Source organism: Kogia breviceps, chromosome 11 (assembly GCF_026419965.1).
Source record: "Kogia breviceps isolate mKogBre1 chromosome 11, mKogBre1 haplotype 1, whole genome shotgun sequence".
In the NCBI taxonomy this organism is placed as follows: domain Eukaryota; kingdom Metazoa; phylum Chordata; class Mammalia; order Artiodactyla; family Physeteridae; genus Kogia; species Kogia breviceps.
This window is the reverse complement of record NC_081320.1, coordinates 96015110-96039244: the sequence shown is the minus strand read 5'-3', so window position 1 is coordinate 96039244 and position 24135 is coordinate 96015110. Positions and strand designations below refer to the sequence as shown.

General features: G+C 57.4%; 1 protein-coding gene across 5 annotated transcripts in view; it reads left to right on the top strand.

The window, feature by feature from the left end:
• Positions 1-24135, top strand: part of ATP6V1C2 (ATPase H+ transporting V1 subunit C2) — a 67261-nt gene that overhangs the window by 42607 nt on the left and 519 nt on the right. For 2 of the 5 annotated variants that reach the window (XM_067008152.1, XM_059078406.2), the window contains 8 exons: positions 5702-5796; positions 10331-10422; positions 11703-11801; positions 12420-12488; positions 14632-14724; positions 14837-14930; positions 18269-18366; positions 23974-24106. In XM_067008152.1, the coding sequence (XP_066864253.1) occupies positions 5702-5796; positions 10331-10422; positions 11703-11801; positions 12420-12488; positions 14632-14724; positions 14837-14930; positions 18269-18366; positions 23974-24106 (773 nt within the window). Of the gene's footprint in view, positions 1-346; positions 377-5701; positions 5797-10330; positions 10423-11702; positions 11802-12419; positions 12489-14631; positions 14725-14836; positions 14931-17301; positions 17440-18268; positions 18367-23973; positions 24107-24135 lie in introns of all 5 variants that reach the window. The other 3 variants (XM_059078407.2, XM_067008151.1, XM_067008150.1) reach the window with 3 other exon arrangements.

Sequence of the window (24135 nt, the reverse complement as noted above, 5' to 3'; positions counted from 1 at the left end):
TGCATAAGTATACTGAAAATGAGAACATACATTCTGTATTTAATATTTATTTATATCATTTATTCCATATAAATTAAGGTCTTTCCCCTTCTGGGAACATTTCCTTTTTCTGACCGCCGTGTTGCATGCGGGGTCTCAACTCCCCGACCAGGGATCGAACTCGCGCCCCCTGTAGTGGAAGCGTGGAGTCCTAACCACTGAACGGCCAGGGAGTTCCCTCCTGGGAACATTCGAAAGCTTTTTATTTGCTTGTTTTAACTGATAAATGGACATGTTCGTACTCCCAACTCTGAACTTAGTTTTGCATGTTAATGCGGTCTAATAACTCCACCTCATTACGTTGCAGGTTTGAAGGAAAAAATGAAATGCTTGAAGAGTAGGTTGTGTGTTGTTTGCTGTGCGTGTGCTCAGTATACCACCTGCATGTCCCCGGGAAGGTGGAATCTCAGTCTGGTTGTAGGGATACGGTGATCAGGTGACGATGGATTTCTCAAGTGACAATCCCGTAGCGTGGTCACGATATCCATATAACACAGAGAGCAACTGTTTTTTCCCTCCCCCCCTCTTCCTTGCATCTCCCTTGCCTCCAGCAGCAGCACTGCATGCCTCCTGGAGTGGTGAATGCCTTGACCCTGGAGTTCAAGGTCAGCTCGGGCATCTTTTGGCTTGTGGTTTGCTTCTTGCCTTGATGGCTGTCCCTAGCGTCCTCCTGCCTGTTCTTGGGGGCTGGCTGTTTTGTGGACCTGGCGACTTAAATGCCAGGCTTAGCTTTGTATGGCCTTGATGGGGTTCACTAGCTGTCTTCTCTCAGGCCCCTCCTGGGAGAGCCCCTACGCTCAGGCCATTTCTGGTCTCCCTGTTAGAAGGTGTCGTTTGCTTCGGTTTTTCTCCAGCCTGCTCAGACTGGTGGAATTGAAGCCAGCAAATCCTCTTAGGACGAATACAAATCTTTACAGATTAGAAGTCACCAAAATGCCTTCCCAAATGCAATCTGTTAGTAACACTGAGATTTCTTGCCGAGGCTAATCAAAAAAATTTATTTTGCTCAATTGACGAACTGATCTTACTTCCCAGCAGGTAACTCATAGGACCCTAGACTGAAGCGCGGACTTAGGGCCTAGAGCTAGTTTTCTACATAAAAACCTGGTCTTGAGGATTCTAGGATTTGAGCTCACATTACAATAATGATCAAAATGCTTACATTCTACTCAAAATTCACATCAGTTAAAATTAGATGTTATTATTACATCGGATCCATTCCCAGTCCAAGTGGCGTGACTCTGAGAGCCGCTGCTTCTCTTCTCAGGAGGTGGGAATTCAGCTCCATTTGTTGGTACGTGTTTCATTATCTCTAGGCCTCCTGGGAGTTGGGTGCCCACAACTTCCAGACTAAAGCCTCCGAAGCTGGTCCCGTACCGCAGCCCTGTGCAAACAAAGGTCAAGGACGCTAGGGCAGTGCTCATGGCCGGCTCCTGAACACTGCTCATGCATGTGTAGTAAAGGCTCTGAAAAGTACTGCAGTCAAGAGACCTTTGAAACGGCTTGGCTCAGGCTTTCCTGATATTATTCGGATGGGGAAATATTTTCCTTCTGCAGAGCACCCAGGGAACTAGCGATTGAGAGCATTAACTGGAGAAAAACTCAGTGTTGCCCCCCAGCAGGTGGGATTTTAATCCAACGTCCCCGAGGGTACACCCAAGTCTTCTGGGCTGTGTTTCCTGGAGGGCCAGCCGCACTGGCCTTGGAGCAGTCAGGCTTGGTCCTTTGCGACCTTGGCAGGTCACCTCCCTGGTTCTTGGTGTTCTCACCTGTCAATGGACTCGATCCCTTTGCGGCTCCTCTGCTCTGCCCGGGCACCTTTTGTTTTTGTTGGAGCGCGGAAGGACACAGACGCGTTTGATTGCGGCAGAGGCCGAGTGCGCAGAGTCGGAACCGTCCGAAGGCCCGTCTGGCTGCCCGGGCGGCAGGCCGCTGCCTGTGTGGTCACGGGTCCTTTTTTCTGCTGCTGCCGGGAAGACCTTGTTTTGGTTCTTAGATGACGTCATTGTTGCTCAAGGGCAGCCGCCTGTGCACAGTGTGTTCTGATTCAGAGTGAGCCTGCCTGGGCCGTGGTCCCACCTCACGGGCCCTTGATCCAAGCCCCGTACTGCTCCCTGGAGACCAGGCTTCCGGACTTCAGCCAGGGAGGGGGGAGGGGACGGGAGCCTGTCATTTCCGAAGCAGGCGGAGCGGAGGCTGCGGTGCCGGCAGCACAGGAGGGCCCAGGGCTGCCGTTTTCTAAGGCTGAGGACCGACCTCGGGCGGAGAGGGCAGGGCCCTTGGGTGCGTGAGCTGGGGCTGCGGGGAGGGGGCAGCGCCTGGAGCTGGGGATGGTGCTCCCCACCTGGGAGCGGAGGTGTCGGAGGAGGAGGAGGAAGAAGTCACGGTCACAAACCAGAGGGTTCTGGAGGTTTCTGCGGGGAGACCTTCACCGTCTCCTTATCTAACCTCCTCATTCATCGGACGCTCGTGCCTGGCCATCGAGCACCAGGCACTGCGCTGGGTGCTGAGCATCCAGAGATGATTGTCCTCCAAGAGCTCACGGCCTCGGGATCCGACGCACAGTGCCTGACGTGCTGTGATGGAAACCAAGTGCTTAGGAGCCTCCACAAGGAGGGGGGCTGAGTCTGAAAGGAATTACAGGCATGCTAGTCGAAAAGAGGGGCGTGTTCTCTTTGGTTTGAGTGCCGTAAAAGCCTGGAGTTTGTGAAAATGCATGGACACGAGACCTTATCTGAAAGGTACCTCTTCTAAGCAACCCGGCTAGTGTTAGTTAGTGCAGTAATCGGGGTTATTAGGCAGATTCTCATACGAAGCGCTTGCTGCCTGCTGGGCACTGTCACAGGCTCTGGGGACACAGAGATAATCACCTGCCCTCAGGGCGGCTGAGAGAGCAAGGGGATCAAGGGTGATGGTGCAGCGTCGTTCGTGTGATGAGTCTGGCGGGCATCCCAGGGCTCGGGCCAGCAGCGGAGGGAGGGTTGGGCAGGCTTTCAGGAGTTGGTCTCCAGCCTGATGTTCAGGACAAGAGCAGCAGTGAGAGAGAGAGTGAGGGGTCAGGGGTGGCTTAGCTTGGGTGGTGGTGTGCCCATGGGGTCCGGGGGCGCAGGGGCAGGAGTCTCTAGAGTACACGTCTGCCCGGCACCTGCCTAGGGCGGGCTGTTCCCCGGCCTGTGTGGCGGGCGATGGCCCCCACCGGGCAGCACGTGACCGCATGGGAGGCGTGTGACCGTCGTGCTTGCCCAGGGCCTGGCCCACAGCAGGGTCCAGTAGCAGGATCGGGGTGACTGCTGTCACACGGGGAGTCCTTTGTGACCGTCAGTTCTGCCTCTGACTGCGCCCCTGCCATCATCCAGACCTCAGTGCAGTGCCTCCGAGGCCTGGATCCTTCCTACAAAGTCATTTCCCTGCCCTAGCGCAGCAATCCCCAAATGCATATTAATACCAAATTAATACCAAAATCTGTATTAGCTCAGGCTGCCATATCAAAATACTGCACACTGGAGGCTTAAACCACAGATGTTTATCTGTCACAGCTCTGGAGGCTGGAAATTCAAGGTCAAGGTGATGGCAGATGTGGTTCCTGGTGAGAACCTGCTCCCTTCCCTGTGTGTTCGGCCTTGCTTGGTGGGAGCACGGGGGGTGCGGGGGCTCTTTGGTGTCTCCTTATAAGGGCACTAGTCCACTTGGGTCAGGGCCCCACCCTTGGTGCCTCAGAGGCCCTCTTGTCACTCCCAACACCGTTGGAATCTGAAGGACCCTCTAAGTCAGGAGACCAGGGGTATTGGAGTGTGGTTCTTGGGAAGGTGCCCACAACGGCGGCTTCCCTGTGCCCCCCAACCCCCCAGAGTGTGGCCGCGCCTGCCCGAGGCCGGGGCGGGGAAGGAGCGTGGTCCTCCCTGGCCTCCACGTTCCTTGTCTCCTTTTCTGGTGGACGTTACACGACTTACTCTGTGCCAGTTTCCTCATCTCTGAAATGGAGATAATAATCATACTGAACAGGGTTGAAGGGTAAACGAACTGACCTTTCCTTAGTGCTGTTGAGGTTGGATTGACGCGTGTCCCACTGCTGGCATGTGCGAGGGGCTCAGGAGGCGGGCCTGGTGTCTGCGTCGCCACAGGAGAAGGTGCAGACGTGACCCTCCTGACCCTGCCTGGCCTTCCTGTTCCCCCTCCGTCCACACTCCCTGCTCGGTCAGCTTGACCCAGGGGGTCCTCGCGTCCCGCACGTGATGTTCTCCCGTCCACCCCGCCTGAGGCCCAGCGTCCTCTGCTGGCCACGTGGCAAACTCTGCCCCGTTCCGTCGCTGCGTGAATACGGGGTCCCCACGAAGCCCTTGGAGCCCCCGCAGGGCAGGAGGCAGGTGTGGGCTCGCCCCCTCCTTCCTCAGCCCCGGCCGGCCTTGTGTTACACCGCCCACTGCGGTGTCATGTTTGACTCGTGTCCGAGCAAACAGCGAGCACCTCGAAGGCGGGGGGGCTACGGTCTGCTGTCCCCAGCACAGTAGTGAGCGGGCCTTCAGTCACGGTGACTGAATGTTGAGGGAGCAGTGACCAGTCCCTTTTCACCTGCGTGAAGGGCCGGCGTCCACATAACCTGGGGTGAGAACCCAGGATAGCAAGGCCCATCTTGCTGGGGTTCGTGGAATTCTGGGGGCCCCCTTAGCGCATCCCACACCGAAGGGGTACTGGACCGGGGTGTAGCCTGCAGCTGGCCCCCAGGTCGCACCCTTTCAAGGAGCCCAGAGCTCACCTGAGGAGAGAGGGCCCTCAGGAGGTGTGCGGACACCCCTTCGCGCACCCCCTTCTCAGGCCAGGAGGCTGAGGTGCAAAGAGCTTTGGTTACTAAGACGCCCCAGGTCCCCCAAGCGTCGCTGCCCGACCTCCCAGCCCCTTCCTCCACCCGCGGCTGGTTGGAGACAATCACAGCGCCCTGAGCACGCAGGTTTAGGCTTTTGCTTTTGGAGAAAGTAAGAGAGAAAAGAAAATTTGAGAAAACTCTGATTTGATCCACTCACTATACACTTCTATGTAAAGAACATACCCTGACAAACGCACGTCCGTACCAGGTGGTAAAACCCACCTTCACTAACTCCAGTGTTTCGCTAATGTTGAAAATGCCTTTGCTGAAACGGACGCGTGTGAGGACCTGGCCCGTGTCTAGCGCTGGGACGTGGGAGAGGCGGGGAGATGGTCACCTGCCGGGCAGGTGGCGCCCGTGGTGGCTGTGGGGTCTTGGGGGTCGGCTTGGGGCTCTCTGGGGTACCTCGAACTGACAGCTCAGCTGGGAGTGTGGTCGAACCAACTGGAAAAAGCGGGGGGTACGTCTGGTGCCGCAGAATATCTCCGACTTCGTGGCCACCCCCCGGGAGCGCAGGGCCTCTCACACGCGGGGCTCTGGGGCAGCCGTGTGAGTCTGAGTTTGGGTGCAGGAGCGCACCTTTACAGCATCCTCGGGGTAGGGCTGCCCGTGGTCCTGGCTGATGGCTGGCCTGGCCCTCTGCTCCCGTGGGGAGCGTCTGCCTTCCCGGAGGGGGAGGGCGCCCTGAGTCTGTCCTTCCGTTCCTCTCATTGCTCCCTCGGTTTCAGTGGGGACGCTTGGCCTGCCTGGGTCTCAGGAGAGACGGGAACTGTCTGTCGCAATGTGTTTATGTCCTTCCAGCTGACTTAACGTCCTTCGTGACCCACTTCGAATGGGACATGGCCAAGTATCCCGCGAAGCAGCCTCTGGTGAGCGTGGCAGACACTCTGGCAAAGGTAAGAGAAGGGCCTTCTCTTGGGGACGTCTCACTGCTGTGACCGGCGTCACTGACCATCTGGGGTGAAGCTACGTGGCGTTTGCACCCTGGCGAAGCAAGGAGGGACTTTCCAGAGGCGGGAGGCTGGCTGGGTTCTCGCCCTGCCCAGTGGCCCTGGGGGGGGGGGTCCCTTCCCGTCTGGCTCCCGCCAGCCCTGAGTGGGCCCTGAGCTGTGGCCTTCCATGCGCCGGGCAAGGTCAGACACCTTTGGGTTTCAGGGCAGCCCTGGAGACGTCTTCGGGACCACCTGTCCTCCCTACACCTCCTGCAGATCTGCCACCGGTCGGGGTGGCTTCGTCTTACAGGACACTCCCCTCGACGGGCGCTCTGAGCCTCTGGTGTCCTGACCCCAGACTCCAGGCTCTACCCTCTGAAAGATGCTGATGGGGAAGTCAGCCCCCCCCCCCGCCCCGACTCTCCCGGTGACTGTTTACTTAACAAACACTATCTGCTTCCGTGGAGAGTTTGGCTTAAGAGCCCTAACTCCTGGGAGGCGTCTCCTGGGGTCCCACCCCTGCTGACAGTGGGGAGGCTGGTGAGTGCTGCCCCCCGATTGCACTGTCTCGGTGATCGGGGGGCCTCCAGCTTCCGCTTCGTTAATCAAAGCACCAAGGCGGAGCCCCCTGGGGACATGCGGGTGTCTTGCAGCGAGCTGACTCCCGTTGGTCTCCCTGAGGGTGGGTGCTGATGAAGATTCTGAGGTTTAGCCTGATGGTTTAGACCGCTGTCCCTCCCCTCCCTCCAAGATGCACAGAGCCCCCAATACGTCACGTCTCCCGTGGCTGGGGGGCTGGGGAGCATCTCAGCCAGACCGGGAACAGAGCCTTCCTGTTGTCTTAGGGCGACAGGAGCGCCCAGGTATGTCTGGGCGGGTCAGGTGAAGGCGATGGGCTGCTGGGACCCACCCCCTTGCAGTCCTGTGCATCTCCTGCTGGCAGGCTGGCCTCCGGCCTGTGTCTCTGGGGACACAGGTGGGACCAGAAGGCTCTGGAATCTGGGTGCGGCTCTCCGCATGGCGTGATTGGGCAGTGATTCTGGAAGGCCCTTCGAGGAGGGGCTCCCAGAGCACCTGTGCCAGGTGTGGCATCCAGGAGGGTGTTGGGCACCTCCACCCGCAAGCTGGAAGCACACAGTGGTTTGTGGGACTGGCCGCTCCCCGCCCCGCCCTGGTGAGGCCAGGCCGAGCCAGGCAGCGTGGCCAGGGCTGTGCGAGACGTCCACCGGGGACAGCGCTCGCCGGCCTGGCCGTCCCGGGGATGCAGGCAGTGAGGAGGGTTCCCAGAGTGCATCGGGGCGTCAGCTGAGGCGGGGAGCAGGGCAGTTGTAGAGGACAGGACCTGGCTTCTCTCTGGTCCGGGGGGCCCGAAGAGTGACTTTGGCAGGAAAGCAGGGTGGGGAGGAGGGCACTGCTTTGGAAAGCGCTCCCTGTGTGCCTGGAGCCACGCTGGGCTTTTACTTCCCACGTCACCCCTGTGGGGTAGCTGTCGCCTTGCTCTGCTTTCAGATGGGGAAGCTGGCTGGGAGGTTGCGTGGCATCCGCCAGGACCTGCAGGTGCTGCGGTATTGCCCTGGGACGGGCATGCAGCTCTTGGGTGGGCTGTATGCCTGGCATCGCTTCCCAAGGAAGCCCTGGGCTGGCTGCGCGGCCAGGAGGTCAGCTCTCTGAGGCCAGCCAGGCAGAGGCTCCGGGTATTGGCTCCCTCACCCCGTCCTGCCCCAGGAGCGCTCGAGCGCTGCCCTCAGCACCGGCTCGGGCCCGTTCCCCGCGCTGGGAGGTCTAAATCTGTTAACTAGAGACGTCCTAGTTAGAGGAACTCCCTTCTCCGAAAGAGACCGGTGTCTTCTAGGTGTCCGAACAGGTCTCCCCACGTGGGAGGCGCCCTGTGCTGACACTCGCGGGGCTGGGCCCCCGACCCTCCCAACAGCTGGGAACTGAGCCCGCCTGCCTCCCCTAATGAAGAGGAGCGAGGATGGGGGCCCGGCCCCTGGCTGTGTCCGTCTCCACGGGCTGGGTCACAGTGTAGTTTCAAAAAGGCTCCCCAATCGCAGCGGCGTAACATTAGCAAACAGTTTCTCTGCCTCCCGCACGCGTGGCCGCGGCGCTCGGCGGGGGCCTGCTCCCTGCCAAAGCGCTCGGGCACCGGCCGCCGGCGTCCCCACCGCCTGAAGCGTCTCTGGGTGCCGTGCAGGGAGGTTCACGGGATCTCAAGGCTCTGCCTGGCGCACCTGCCCCTCGGTGGTGGGAAGTGCAGGCCAGCCTCATGCCAGAAGGAGCGGGACTTGGGAGCGTTTGGTTCTGGACGTGTTCTCACGGCGCTGCCTCGTGCTGGCCGCTCTGTCCAGGATTGCAGAGACCGCCCAGACCCAGCCTGCCCTTGAGGGCCTCAGTCTGTTGAGCAAAGGGCTCACCTTTCTGGATGGCCTGCTCTGTGGACTGTAGCAGCTCACGGTGGTTCCACGGCACTGAGCTCAGAGAGGTTCAGGAGCTGACACCACGTCACACAGCCAGAGCTGGAACTGGCGTTCAAACTCGGGCCTGACGGGTTCCCAAGTCCTAGTTCCTCTCATTGTTTTGCTGGTTTCTAAACACTGTAGTTTTTCTAAAACTCTGCAGTTTTTCCTTGGCTTGTGGTAAAATCAGAAGAATAAAGACGACAGGATTTTTTGCTTGATTTTTTTTTTCCTTTTAAAAAAATACAAGGGCTTCCCTGGTGGCGCAGTGGTTGAGAATCCGCCTGCCGATGCGGGGGACACGGGTTCGTGCCCCGGTCCGGGAAGATCCCACGTGCCGCGGAGCGGCTGGGCCCGTGAGCCGTGGCCGCTGAGCCTGCGCACCCGGAGCCTGTGCTCCGCAACGGGAGAGGCCACAACAGTGAGAGGCCCACGTACCACCAAAAAAAATAAAATAAAATAAAATAAATTTTTTTAAAAATACAAATTTATAAATCTTATTTTAAAAATCAAGACCTGTGGCTCGTAGCCATGTCAATTTCCTGGTTACGATATTGTACTCTTGTTATGTGAGATGTTTCCAATGGGTGAGACGGGTACACGGGCCCTCTGTGTCCTATCTTGCAATTTCCTGTGAATCGGTAATCATTTCAAATTAAAAAGGTTCTAAAAATTGTAAAAAAAAAAAAATTATAAATCTTATTTTAAAAATCAAACAATCAAAATGGAAAGATGAAAGCGTTAAAGGCCCCCCCTCCCCCGGCATCACCCACATGTCCCCCCCCCTCCAGTCCCCACTCCCTTCAATCTCCCTAAAGGTAACCAGTGTTTACCAGTTTAAAGTGGATCCTCTCATCTATATTAAAAGTATATATATTTCAACTCAAAATTGCTCATATCCGACAGATTGCCTCCCTTTTCTGTGTAGTGATTCCTGAGATATTCCCGTAGCAGCAGTGGTGTGCTGATCGGTTGTGTTTGTTGGTGCGATGGAAGTGTCCCCTCCGCAGCCGAGGGCGGGCCACCCGTGAGGCGCCCCTGAATGTGTCTCCTCCCGGCGTGGCCTGGAGGAAATGGGCACGGTCTCGCGAGAGCCACGGGACCCGCCCTCCGGCACCGTGTCGCCGGCACAGCATTCCGTCGTGTGGGTGCTGTGCTTTGTTGGACCAGTTCTGTGTCCGTGGACCCTGCCGTTAAAGCGTGAGCCGGAAACTCCCCACAGTTTCCACGGGCAAGAGGGGTTCGCCGCTGTCGCTGAGCCGCTGGCTTCAGTGACCTCGATACTGATTTGCAGTGACCGTCGTAACAGCTGCTGAGTTTTGAGCGCTTCCGTTGAATCGGGCCTGGTGAGCATTTTTCTTTCGCTGCTGTGGGTGAGTTATCACCCCGTCTGGGCAGGTGAGGCACCTGAGGCCAGGCTTCTGGAGAGCTGAGCCTTGGGCCTCCGTTGTCTCATTTCCCTGCCCACCGCAGGAGGGCATCCCGGACGCGCTCCTGAAACTTCCAGAACAGGGGCATCTCCCTAACGTCAGGCCGGTGACCTGCCTCCAAACTGAAAAGAGCCTTCCTACCTACACAGAACAGGAAGGGGCTGCCGTGGGGCACAGCTGAGCCCGGAGACCTGGGTGCTGGCCGGGGCTGGGCTACAGCGGGTCCCCCGAGAGGCCGGGATGGGGGTCAGCCCGAGCTGACCTCTAGCAGAGCCTGAAAGCACGTGGCATTGGGGCCCTGGGGGCCCTGAGAGTCCGAGATGGGCTTGAGATCGGGACAAGACTCATCTTGCTGAGTGATCCTAGAAAAGCCATTTATATCTCGAGCCCCCTGTCGGCAAAGTGGGGACGTTAATCCCTTCCCTGCCTCCCCGGGGTGAGCTCACGGTAGGGTCAAATGCTGGAAGGTCTGGGAGAGCAGAGGGGAGAAAAACGTAAGGCATCCCGGCAAGAGCGCAGGGTGCAGAGTTCTCCTGAAGTGCACCAGGAGCGATCTGCAGCGATTTTGAAAAGTCCAGCCAACTCTTTAAACTCTTTTGCTTTTCCAAATAGCAACTGGCACAGATTGAGATGGACCTGAAGTCCCGAACGGCCGCCTACAACACTCTGAAGACAAATCTGGAGAACCTGGAGAAGAAATGCACGTGAGTATTCGGAGGGCCTGGCCGGGGCAGCGTCCAAGCCGGGCTCCTGCACGGGCCTTTCAGATCACTGGGTGAGCTGGGTGTCAGTGTCTGAGAGAGGCAGCCAGCCAGCCAGCCGGCCAGACAGACGGACACAGAGGTACTCCTGCCTCTTCAGGAGTTACGTGCTGGGCAGGGAGGGCCAACAGTAACAGTGGTTGATTGAACATACACGGAGTGAAGGAGGGGAGGCTGAAGAGGGTCAGACAGTCTCTATCTCCCTCTGATGTTTCTCTTTTTCTTCTTTGGATCAATGTTTATTAAGTACCTACTATACTCAGGCCTTATGCCAGGCCCTAAAGATACAAAGCAGAATAAAATATCATTTCTGCACTTGGAGAGCTCACAGTTATTCACTCAACAAATATTTGTGGAAAGTCTGCTTTGTGCAGGGGGTGCAGGTGTGATACCCTAAGGAGTCCTGTACAGACGGGCACTGCAGGGTGCCTTTGGAGAGGGACCCTAAGGGCCTTATCAGTGATGGCTGGCCAGCATGGGGAAGAGGGCGTGTGGGTTCCGGGCGGGGCAGTCTGGAGAGCCCTGTGGGATGGCTTTTTACCTAAAGCTTCGGCCTCGACTAAGGGCTCGAGAACTCTTTCCTCGGGAAGCAATGTGCACTTGGGTATTTAACCTCCTGGCCTGCGTGCTGATGCTACAGACCGTCTCAGTAGTTGTGTTTTGGCCCATTTGCTGACACGATAGCCTTGATCCCTGTGCTAAAAATACCATGACCTTGATGAGACAGGTTCCACTGGACACACGAACAAAGCTATTTCAGGTGAATGTCCCCTGGCTGCTGGACCTGTGAGGTGTGTAAAGTGAAACGGAGCCTCTTCTGGGCCCGTCTCTGCCCGGAGTGGCCCAGGTGGTGGCGTGAGCCGACCGCTGTGTTCCACTGGGGTAACATAAGCTGCCTGTCACCAGCGATCCCCTCCCAACAGCCGGTGGCTTGCTCCGGGACGGCACAGCTGACCGAGGTGTTGGATTCAGCTCGGGTGACTGGTGATAGGACCTGGGGTCCTGCCAGGCACAGCGGTTCTGGGCGCCCAGACACAGAGCCGGGGGACACTTAGCCCAGGGCCCCCACCCCTCCCCAGGAAGCGTCCTGAGCCTTCCTGTCCCCTGCTGTCCCAACACCTGTGTGTCGTGGGGGTGCTGGGGGTCTGTGCATCCCACAGGCCCAGGGAGGCCTCTGTGTGCTTTTCTGCTGATCACAGCCCCCTTGTCCCACGTGGGTTCAGGGGAAACCTCTTCACTCGGACACTGAGCGACATTGTGAGCAAAGAAGACTTCGTGTTGGATTCCGAGTATCTGATCACACTTCTGGTCATTGTTCCCAAGTAAGTGGACCAGGAAGGCGAGTGGTTTGGGGTCTCCATCTGGGTTGGTGATCACAGAAGGAAACTCGTCCTGCCCAACAGAGACGAAGTGGGAGTCCCCCAAGGCCGGATCCTGGAGCCCTAAATGGCAGCTGTGGGGTGGTCAGGGGAGCGGGTGACGGTGCTTGTGGCGGTAATAGTGACTGAAGCGGTCATTTCTTGGGCGTCTGCTGTGTGCCCGATGCCACTGGCGCACAGGAGCTCATTTCCCTCACCACGCGCCTGGGGTCGGGCGGGGGCTGTTACTGTTCCCTTGTCCTGCGGCCGGAGAGGTCAGCTGGTCTGCCCAAGCTCACACAGGGCCAGCGTCAGAGCTCGCAGCCGGAATCTCCTCTGAGCCCTTCTCACGGCCGCTCCATGGTGCCTGGGGCCTCATGGGGAGGCTAAGCCCCGGATGGGGCTGGGGACAGGGATCCCAAAGCCCACGGCAGGGCCTCAGGGGATGTTTGGGGTGCTGTCTGGCCCCTAGCCCTGCTCCTCTCAGGCCCTCAGGGAAAGGGGCGTGCAGCTTCCTGGACTCTCAGGACACCCCACCATCTTTTCTACAAAAAATCACTGAACGATTCTGTACTCTCACAGACCAAGCTATGCACAATGGCAAAAAACCTACGAATCCCTCTCGGACATGGTGGTCCCACGGTCAACGAAGTAAGTGAGACCTCAGCTTGTCCCCAGGGCCTGGGGTGGGGGGAGGGCATGTGTGGGTGCTCTGGGGCACCTAGCCACCAAACATGCCCCAAGGGCACAAGGGCCTTCAGCCCTCCACACTTGTGCCTTCACAGCCACACACCCAGCCACATGCCAGACTCCCTCCATCTTTCAGAACCCTGCTTCCTTGCCCCCTCCTCTGGGAAGCCCTCCCTGACTACCTTCCGGCCCTCAGGGCATGCAGGGCCTGCGCCGTGCGCTCTGCTCTGCATTCTCAGCTTGGCCTGGATTCTTCCCCACCTGAGGGTCAAGTAAGAGCCTGGCTGTGATGGCCGCAGAGCACGGGCGGGGGAGGAAAAGTCTCGACGTGTGGCCTGCTGGGGTCAGAGCAGGAGTGGCCAGTGAGGGCTGGAAAAGTGACAGCAGAAGGAATAGAGGAACATATCTGAACCATGCATACCACACAGCCGGGAAAATCAACAGTTTAGCGTTACGGGCATGAGCAAGGATAAATCTCACTCTGTGATGTTAAGCTGAAAGCAAGTTGCAGAAGGGGACACACGGCATGAAGCCATTTATTTAAAATCTAAAAAGGGGCAAAACTAAACTGTATGTGACTTGGGAAATGCAGGTGCACGGCATTATGGGTGTTTGAGGATGAGGAACGCCAAGCTCAGCACAGCGGTGGCCTGGGGTGGGGTTAGAATGAGGCTGGGGAGGGCCTGCGGGGCTTCTATTGTATGAAAATTGTTTATGTCTCAAGCTGGGCGGGGGATACATGGGTATTTATTCTCTGTACCTTTTCCCGTGCCAGAAATAGCTTGCACTTTAAATGATTTCTCTCTCTTTTTTTTTTGCGGTACGCGGGCCTCTCACTGTTTTGGCCTCTCCCGCTGCGGAGCACAGGCTCTGGAGGCACAGGCTCAGCGGCCACGGCTCACGGGCCCAGCCGCTCCGCGGCATGTGGGATCTTCCCGGACCGGGGCACGAACCCACGTCCCCGGCATCGGCAGGTGGATTCTCAACCACTGCGCCACCAGGGAAGCCCTAAATGATTTCTCAATGAGTCTTGGGCAGCCCTGCCCACTCCCATCCCAGCCCAGAGGCCTCTGGCCTGGGGCGCCTGCTGGCTCTCCCAGGGTCACAGACTCACGGGAGAGAGCAATCAGGGGCTAAACGGAAGGGTGCAGGGCGCAGGACAGTCACAGCCTGAGGTCACCAGGGGAGGCTGGAGGAGTGAGCCAAGGGCAGCAGGAGGAGGAGGGCGTACAGGCCGGCAGACGAGCTGGCCCTCGACGCCGGCCTGCTTGGCAGGAGCGTTCCCTGCTCTCCAGTGCTGGCTCTCCATGGCCAAGTGCTGGGACCTCCTGCCAGGACAGGCTGCTTCAGGAGGTGGCTTGACTTCTCGGACCAGAACCCCCAGGCCCTCCACTGTCAGCGGGCACCTGAGAGTCTGCTGAGATTACTGTGGAAAGGTTTCTGGAACCTGGGTCAGCCCCTATGGGTGGGGGCTCGGAGAAGCAGGAAAAGTGACCCGAGACCCTGCTTGGGCCCAAGGGCTCCCATTGTCAGGTCATCTGGCCAGCGGGACCCTCAGACCACGGGCCCCAGTGACCCCCATATTGAGAACAGCAACCGCAGTGGTCCTACGTCAAGGTGTGCCAGGGAGACCGTGTCTAATTAGAACATTGTGACGTTGGACGTGAAATGCCCATTGTGGGATGGTTCCCACCGTCTGGAACTTTGCCCTCCGCTTCGTTACAACCACAGCGCGCGAGAGCTGGCGCGCCCCGCTCGGCACACCACGTGACTAAGACCTGCGTGCAGCTTGCTCTCGGCTAGTTCGTGACCCGGAGCCCGCCCCAGATCCGAGCAGGTCTCCGGCGTTTAGGTCACCCCTGGAGCCCTAGCCCGGAGGGTGAGTGGGAGGGCCTGGAGACGCCGGGAAGGCGCCGGCAGCTGACACCACGCAGCCAGGAGTGAGGCACTAGGAAGGGACACCCTCGGTTCCTCCACCCTCGCTGCCGCCGGGGCCACCAGGCTCCCTGTGCAGCGCCCCGCCCCGCCGGGAGAGGACAGGCTCTTTCGGCCCAGCTCCGGGGCCCGGTGGTGAGTCCCGTGAACGAACGCCTCCCTCCCACAGGTTGATAGCTGAGGACAACGAGGGCGGCCTCTTCACCGTGACTCTGTTTCGGAAAGTGATTGACGATTTCAAAACCAAGGCCAAAGAGAATAAGTAAGGGCGGGCCTCGGTGGGTCTCTCCGGGTTTGGTTTGTCTCCACTGGAGGGGGGTCTCTGCTCTGACTGGAGGCTTCTTAGCGAAAGCCTCTCCTTTGCTTGTTTTAAGGTTCATTGTCCGGGAATTTTACTATGACGAAAAAGAAATTAAAAGGGAGAGGGAAGAGATGACCAGGTTGCTGTCGGATAAGAAGCAACAATACGTGAGTCTATGATGCAGGCCTGGAGGGTTTTCTTGAAGGCGTCGGGTGGTGCCCGCGCACCCGAGGCCTGGAGCAGAGGGGCCCCGCCTCGCCCCAGCATCCCCGTCCGACGTCCCTACTTGCCCGGTGCGCACCCCTGGGGCTGCCAGACAGGGTCTGGGGGAGGGTGGCAAGCACCGGGAACCTGGAGGTGGCACATGAGCCGTGAGCCCTGCTGTAGGAGATCTCACCGAGCCCGGCACTGCCATCCGGGAAGGAACTCTTGGCTCCGTTCTGCGGAGGAGAAAGGGAGGCTCTGAGAGGTGGACGAGCACTGGCCCTGGGAGAGGACCCCACCTGGCCACCTGGGGTCCAGCAAGCTGTCAGGGCTCCGGGCGGACGGGAGCGCCTGTGCTGAGAGTGGCAGGGCCGCCGCCTTGGAGAGTGCAGCCAGCCGTCCCCCGAAGCCCTGCTCCGTGTGATGTCCAGGCGCTGTGACATCCCCGTCACCAGCACCTGTATTGACCTCCCCGAGGCTTTTAGCAAAGAGTGGGTGCTTATCCTAGAGACTTGCAACCACTGCCACTCAGAACCTTCTCATGGGTGAGGGCAGCTGGGCTCGAGAGAGAGAAGAACAGGTTTTCATTTTTGAAATGTGAACGGGGTAGCCTTGAGAAGGTCTCTCTGTACGACGGGCACCTTCGGGACCCAGCATTCTCCAGCTCAGAGCGGGGCCGAGCCGGGGGGGATGTTTTCAGGTCCCCTGCCCTACAGTCCCCCCAGGGAGGGTTCTCAGAGAAACTTCCAGTTCAGCCTCCAGAGTAGAGAGGAAGGGAGGGGTGAGGAAAGTCGGTGTGTAAACATGAAGCTGTGAGTGTGTGTTCGGGTGAAGAGCCAGTGCCTCCCGTGGGGCTGTGCGTGTGCCTCGGGCTGGGGGACTCTGTGCATCCCGCCTGACCTCTCTGGGTCCGTGGCCTTTGCACAGGGACTGCAGACACCTGGCCCCATCAGGAGTGAGAACCAGCCACGGGGCCCCGGAAATGGGGTCCCCAGAGCCCCACTGGATGGACCCATCCCCCTCTGAGGAGGAAATGGGAACTGATCATAGAAAACTGCCTCTGAGGGATTTCAGCCCTTCTCTCCCCGAGGAGAAAGGCACGTGCGCGCGCGTGCGCGCGCGCACACACACACACACACACACACACACACGTACATGTGTGGACATGTGTGTGCACGCCAAGGGAACACACACTTCCTAGATCCACCGTCTGTCGGGCTTGGGCCGAGGCTCCGGGCCCTTCCTGAGGCTAAGGACTGAGCTGGAGCCCTATGCCCCCGGCCTCGGACCCAACTCACCAGGCAGGAAGGAAGCTCCGCAGCAAGAGCTGAGATCCAAAGGGTTTCCTCCTTCACCTGAGCTCGCCCGGAACCCTAACATCCCAAGAAGGTTCCAGCCCTCTCTTTAGCTGAGCCCTTTCCCTGCTTGCTTTAGTCCTGGTCCGAGCCCCCCACGGTGTCTCTGGAGGGACCTAGACGGTGGCACCTTTCACAGGTGACCAGGGGCGAGCCTTTGGCACCCACCCGCGCGCTGGCACAGACCCCCTGGGCATCCAGGTGACGCACCCGAGTCCAACGCCCGCGCCTCTGTCTCAGGTTGCTCGCTGGCAGCTTTTCGTGTGGTGTAGACTTCCGCGCCCTGGCTGCCCCGGGGAGCCCTGCCCGGTCTCCGTGGAGGGGAAGCGGAGCTCTTGCTGGGCGCCAGCGAGCAGGGGTCAGCTGGGGTCAGCCCTAGCCCGGCTTCTTAAGAACCTCTTTCCCCCTTTAGCCTTTCTGGAGGTGCATAGGACCAGCACCCTGCGTCCGTCCTTTTGTTACCTAGGTCCTGGGTGTCAGTTCCCCTTGAGAGCACAGGATGGGATTTTCCCGCTCTTCGCGCCCGTCTGCAGAGGATGATAAAGGGTCGCATGTGTCCTAACAGCACACGCCTGACCGGTTTTCTGCATGTAACATGCTTAAGCGCGTCCTGACGGCCAAGGAGGCTACTGTGAGCTGGACTTGGGAGAGACACCCTGACTCAGCCCAGACAGCCCGGAAGGCGGAGCTGGTCGCACAGACGTTCCAGGGAGGGCCAGCTCCTGGCTGAGCCCAGGCCGGGGGAGGGGCTGTGGGCTCTGCCCCTGGAATATGGAACCCCAGGACTTTAACACCCCCGCCCTGGAGGGGGCGTGCCAACAGCACCGGCACACCTCCAGTCCAACCAGCACGCAAGTCCCGAGGGTGGGCCGGCATGCCTGAGCCCTCCTTCAGGTGCTTTTCAGGCCGTGAGAATGATTTCTGTCTGTTTGTGATGCATGTTTGCTGAAAGATTAATAAATCATTTCTGTGCCTTTAGCAAACTTCCTGTGTTGCTCTTAAAAAGGGATCATCCACCTTCCCGGACCACAAGGTTAAGGTAACCCCGCTAGGGAACCCCGATAGGCCCGCTGCGGGGCAGAACGGCAGAGAGAGAGAGAGTGAGGGCGAGGGTGAGGTAAGCAACCCCCCCCACCCCGGGGAGCCCTGGGGTTCCCCGGCTCGCATGTCCTCGCCCGTGCAGGCATCTTTGGAGAAAACAAATCCTTGCGTTTCCTGTTATCTACTATGGCTTTTGAGGTCTTAAATTCAAGGATTCCAGAATCATGCCTTCCTCCTAATCTGCAGGGTCTCTTGGGAGCTGCCCCCCCCCCCCCGCCCCGCCCCGCCCCCAGGAATGATTGGTGCTTTTGCTGGCCAGGGTGCCTTTGTCCTGGCTGGCGGTGGCTGGAGCTGGTGATGGGGCAGGTCCTGGCTGGGGGATGGTGGTCGGGCAGCTCAGCTCTCTTCCCCCGGGTGCCCACCCCTGAGCCACCTCTGACCTTTGTGAGCACCCGAGGAGGACCAGCCATACCAGCATTAGCGATAGCGGCTGTGGCCACGTGCAGTGGGGCTGTGAGGGACCCCCTGGAAGTGGCGGCTGGTGGATGATGCCGGGACTTGGGGTGGAGCCTTCGAGAAGGGGGGCTCCTTGGCGGCGCAGTGTCAGCCAGTAGCCTGCCGGCTGCCTGCTGGAAGCCCCGAGGTCAGGGGCTGCCCGCGGCCCGGTGGGTGATGGCGCCACGCGTGTGGCGAGTGGCAGCCCCACTGAGCTGCCCCAGCGCCAGGTGCCCTGGAGAACGTGGGCCTGGGCCTCACCCTGGCCTCGTCCGACCGACTCGCTGCTTCTGTTGGCCCCTGGGCGTTTCTTCTCGGCTCGGGGCTTGCTCTGTTAAAACCCACGTCCTTTGTCGGCCGGGCGTCGGGTCGAGTGGCCGGGAGGGGTCACCGCACTCCTGTCCCTGCAGGGCCCGCTGCTGCGATGGCTCAAGGTGAACTTCAGCGAAGCCTTTATTGCCTGGATCCACATCAAGGCACTGAGAGTGTTTGTGGAGTCTGTGCTCAGGTGCGTGGACGAGATGCCCGCCCCGGGCTGTCCGGCGGTGGGAGGTCGGGCGTAGCCGGCTCTGGGGCCACCTGGGCTCTGCCACCCCCCCTTCTGGCCCCTCCGGCCTCCTCTGGGACACGCCCTGGCTTTCCTGCCCTCTTCCTCTGCAACTCCTGGCTCTTGGCAACAGCCTTAGGGTTTCCTCAGTCAAATAAACCTTCCCTCAGACCTGAGGGCCCCCGCTGTCCGGTGCTCTGTCCCTTTCCTGTCAGTCATGGGGCTGGTGTCCTGCTGCGCCCACCCCCTCTGTGCGGCCCACCAGGGGCCAGTGGCTCCTGGAAGAAGCACCAGCACCGAGCGTCTCCATCCTTGACCTTCGAGGCCTAACCCTCAAGGCAGCACAAAAAGTAAAACCCAACCCAAACCGAACCAACAACAGCTAAACTTATTTTACCTTTTTTTTTTTTAAACAGATGCAAAATAGGTTCACTATTTTGTAGAAACTATCGGTAATCCCAAAGAGTGAATAAAAAGCACCAAGAGGAAACACTGCTAACATGCTGGTGTACTAGCATCCTTCAGATTTTGGGGGTTGGTTTGTTTAAATTTGCAGATATGCATAGGTTTTTTAAACTTTTTATTTTATATTGGACTATAGCCGATTAACAGTGTTGTGATGATAGTTTCAGGCGCACAGCCAGCCGTACATACGCATGTATCCATTCTCCCCCAAACGCCCCTCCCTTCCAGGCTGCCACGGAGCATCGAGCAGAGTTCCCTGTGCTGTACAGTCGGTCCTTGTTGCTTATCCCTTTAAAATAGAGCCGTGTGTACACGTCAATCCCAAATTCCCTATAACTGTCCCTTCCTCCCACCCTTCATGCCCCTGGGAGCCATAAATTCATCCTCTAAGTCTGTGAGTCTGTTTCTGTTTTGTAAATAGGTTCATTTGTATCATTTCTTTTTAGATTCCGCAGATATGCATAATTTTTACAAAAATGGAATCAAACAGGAAATATTTGTTGAAGCCTGCTTTCTGCTGTGTTTGAACATATCCCGTGTCCTGAACTATGGGGGGGGGGGGGGGGCGTGTCTTGGTAGCACTGCTCACGGCCGCTGCCCCCTTCTCCCGAAGCTTGGCCCGCTCTGGTCTGCAGGCTCCAGTGCCCCTCGGCCCCTCTGGGGTGGCCTTGCTGGGCCCCTTCCGCCAGGCCGACTGCCCTGCTCTCTCTCTCCTGCCCAGGCTTCCTAGGTCTCTGCTACCGTTCACTTCGCGACCGGCTTCACTGGGTTCCTGACTCCTCTCCCCTCCCGATCCTCTCCTCCCGACCCCCGTTTCTACCAGTGGCCTCAGGTCCTTCCCCAGACTTCAGGGCCCGCTTGGACACCTCCGCTCTCTCATCCTCTGGTCCCTCCCCACCTCCCTGCACCTCACGCACCCCTGACAGCCCTCCATCCTGCCTTTGCTTTCTCTTCCGCCGTCTCCTGCCCAGCTGTTGCTTGGGCCCCTGCCTCCAGTTCATCCTCCACGTGGCTGCCGGTGTGGTTTTGTCCCAATACAGACCGGGTCTCACGGTGGTTCCTCACCCTCTCAACCGTCTCAGACCCCTGTAACGGCAAGGATTGTGGCGCTGGGCTGAGGGCACCCGCGAGATAACCCGGAGTGTTCCAGCCTCGACAGTGTAGACGGGCCCCAGTCTGTCCCTGCTCACCTTGAAAATCGGGGGTTCTCAGGCCCAGTGTGGCTAAGCCTGCCCATGCTCACAGGATGCCCGTTTTGCTCAAGGGAGAGGTGGAGAGGCACGTCCCTAATATCTTGTTTAAGCTCGGTAGAACTGAGTATACGCAAAAATAATTCCTTTCAGAAGAACTCTCAAATGTATGACATTTTCAAAAACTGTACTTTTTATTTCTCCTGAATAGTTGTAATACATGAACACTGTAAAAAAAAAAAATTCAAGTTCAGAAATATGTACCGTGGAAAGGAAGTTCCTCGCAGCCCCACTGCCCGTAGATCTCCCGGTTAATGGTTTCAACACTCTTCTCACCCCCCAAATGTCATCATTTATACTTAATGTTCTGCAACTTGCTTTTTTCACCCGCTTTGCATTATAGTCCTATCAGTATGCGTAGAGATACTCGCTCCTTCTTAATGGCTTTTCCATTAATGGCTTTTCCATATTCCATCGTACGGAGAGAGCGTCAGCTAAGAAAATAGATGTTAAACCAACAAGGTGATTAGAGCAGACGGGTCAAGTTCTCCTGTTTCTTGACCCTCCGAGCCCGCCGTAGGTCTTTTCCCCCGGTTCGCACTTGTCGCTGTGTCTTTTCTCAGAGCTGGTTTTGTCCGTTTTCCCTACCTTGAGAGCTGGAGCGGGGGGGCTGGGGTGACTTGACCTGTCTGCCCGTCACCCAGCCCGGAGTCAGACAAAGAGGAGGTGCCCCGCGTTTGGCCTGAATCAAATCAAAGAGAGGTGGACCAGCCGTCAGCTGCGGAAGTGCTGGTTCATTCTCAGGGTGAAGTGAATCCGGGGCTTAAATCACCCAAGGTGAGAACGGAGACGGGCCCTGGCTGAGTGGTGGGACCATGGTGAGACTGGAGGCGCCGGTAGCTGGGTCATTCGTCTGGGTCTTGGGAGAGGTCTAGTGCGGAATGGATAGTGGGGCAGCACCAGTGATGACTGATGTGTGTGGATGGGTTCACGTACAGAGAGTCGCGTAGAGGGCGTGTACCAGCATTTAAGGAGTGGAAGCAAAGGAGCCTGTGTGGATGTCAGAGGCCGGAGGAGGGAGAGATGGGTGAGTCAGGGAACAGAAGGTTAAGGCTTCAGCTGTCTCTGGGATGGGGCCGCTGGGAGGTCATTGGTGTGGGCAGCTCGAGTGGAGTGGCTGAAGGATGCTTGGGTGACATAGGACATTGGGTGCTCTCGGATGTGGGGTGAGAGCGGGAGGCAGTTGAGGGAATTTTTATTTTAAAACAGGGCATGATGGTGCCGTTTTAAAAAATTTTTTAGTTCTGGACATGTAGAATTTTTATTTTTTCACATCTTTATTGGAGTATAATTGCTTTACAATGGTGTGTTAGTTTCTGCTGTATAACAAAGTGAATCAGCTATACGTATACACATGTCCCCATATCCCCTCCCTCTTGCGTCTCTCTCCCTCCCACGTCTCTCTCCCTCCCACCCTCCCTATCCCACCCCTCTAGGTGGTCACAGAGCACCGAGCTGATCTCCCTGTGCTATGCGGCTGCTTCCCACTAGCTATCCACCCTACGTTGGTAGTGTATATATGTCCATGCCACTCTCTCACTTTGTCCCAGCTTACCCTTCCCCCTCTCCGTGTCCTCAAGGCCATGCTTTAGTAGGTCTGTGTCTTTATTCCCATCTTACCCCTAGGTTCTTCATGACCTTTTTTTTTTTTTTTTTTGATTCCATATATGTGTGTTAGCATACGGTATTTGTTTTTTTCCTTCTGACTTAACTTCACTCTGTATGAATAACAGAATCCAGGTCCATCCACCTCACTACAAATAACTCAGTTTCATTTCTTTTTACGGCTGAGTAATATTCCATTGTATGTATGTGCCACATCTTCTTTATCCATTCGTCTGCTGATGGACACTTAGGTTGCTTCCATGTCCTGGCTATTGTAAATAGAGCTGCAATGGTGCCATGTTAAAGGGGAGGGTGGTGGCTGCAGTATTCTCAGCATGGAGGGTGCAGGTGGAGGGCTCCCCATCAGGGGGTCCGGAGGGGAAGGAGGCTCCTCTACTGAGGCGTCGAGGAGGGGGCAGCAGGGGGGCGGCCTGGAGGAGGAAGGAGCGGAGAGCCAGCCCGCCGTTCCTGGAAAGCACGTTCTGAGCAGGATGAGGAGGTGTTCACTTAAACTGACCTGGAGGGAGGGCTGGCAGGGAAAGGACTGGAAGGATCTGGAAGAATGTGCAAACCCTGAAACCAAGAGGGGAGTGGGCTGAGAAGGGGGTCCAGGGCGTGGAGGCTGGATGAGGGGGCGAGGAGCATTCGTTCAGCCAGTACTGATGGGGTGCTTATTATCCGCCATGCACTGGGGATCCGTGAGTGAGCAAGACAGATGCAGACCGCCGCCTGCAAGGAGCTCACAGGCTGCTCAGGGGAGGAGAGCTCAAAAGACGGGGTCCTTGTTCAGGAGAAGGATGATCTTCAAGAGCAACCCGGTGATGCATGCAGTGGAACGTCCAGATTGGAGGGTGGCAGAGGCGGGTTCTGTGTCCAGGTAGCAAAGTGATGGTCTAGCAGCTGCATCTGGGAGCTGGAATGCCATCTCCTGGCATACGTGTTGCCTGGGCTGTGAGACTGGTGACCGTCGCCCTTTGAGAAGGCTGCGGACCTCCCTGTAGTGAGCGGGTAGAGCTGTGCTGGTGAGGTCGAGGGTGTGGGGTGGGTTTCCAGGGCACTGGGAGGAAGTTCAGGAGGGAAGGCAGTGCGCGGGTAACTGCCCGTCCGGGTAATTGGGGCTCTCCAGAAGCGCTACGACCCTTTGCTCCTTGTCCTCTGGGTGACCGGAGCTTTGGTGACAAGGAACAAAGAAGGAATGAGGGCGGTCAGCTGGGCCGCCCTCTCACCCACGGATCTAGCCCAAGTGCCCCCGCCATCCCTGCCAGCATCTGCTGGCCTCTGTGGCCCTCGCCTCTTGGGTTTGGCGGGGCCCCGCTCACCTAGTGTTCTGAGGCAACGGGACTAGGTACGTCTTATGCTTGGTTACAGTGAAGCAATTACAAATGGCTTTTTCATGTATTTACTTCGCCTTTCTGCAGATCCACGAGGAGACCTCAGGACTTAGTGACCACTTTGCACCACTAGCAGCCAGAAATGAGGACGGGAAAGCCAGGGGCTAGTTTACGGGCACTGACTGTGAAATTAAAACAAAGTAACACTAACGGGTCAGGCAGTAAAAGTGCATCAAGAAGGCCAGCTTTCACACGCTGGGCTCGGGCATGAAGCAGCACAGGTGATAAGTATTGACCATCCAAGCATTTGCTCACTGGTAGTATATATATTTTAAAAACATTGAGAATCACAAAATGCATGTTTACTGTTTATGTAGTACTCAGTGTAAATAGTTTAAGTGTTTTGATACACCACCACAGGAATAGTTGCCAGCAAGTGGTTTCAAAGGTACTCATGCATACAAAGTCCATTTAAAATCCTTTCTGTCCACCCAAAACTCAGCAAAAGGAATTCACAATCGTGATAAACCAGATTTGCGTGTATGTGTGCACGTGTGCTGGTTTTTTCAGTGGAGAAAAGTACGTCAGCTAAGCTGGGTTTTAGACGAAGGCTTTGGAGTCAGAATATTTAGTCCAACAGCCTCCATTCAGCTTGACCCCTCACCACCTGACGATTACACACACCCCGGAGACCCCTTGGCCCTTCATAGTCAGAAAACTGTCACTATCAGAAGTGGGTGAGCATATTCTAGAGATTTTTCCACGCACAAAGATCAATTAGCAATTAGTCTCACTTCTGACCCCAGACGTTCCACTCGAGTTTTCTTTTCCTGAGCTGTGTTGCCTCGTTTTTCATTCTTACTAGTGTCGGGTTCATTGTACCCATATTTGCAGTAACTCCTCTGCACGTTGAACAGGTATGGATTACCAGTGAACTTCCAGGCGGTTCTCCTCCAGCCTCATAAGAAGTCATCCACCAAACGTTTAAGAGAGGTTCTGAACTCCGTCTTCAGACATCTGGATGAAGTCGCAGCTGCAAGTATATTGGATGTAGGTATATTATCCAGAAAGAGCTGCCT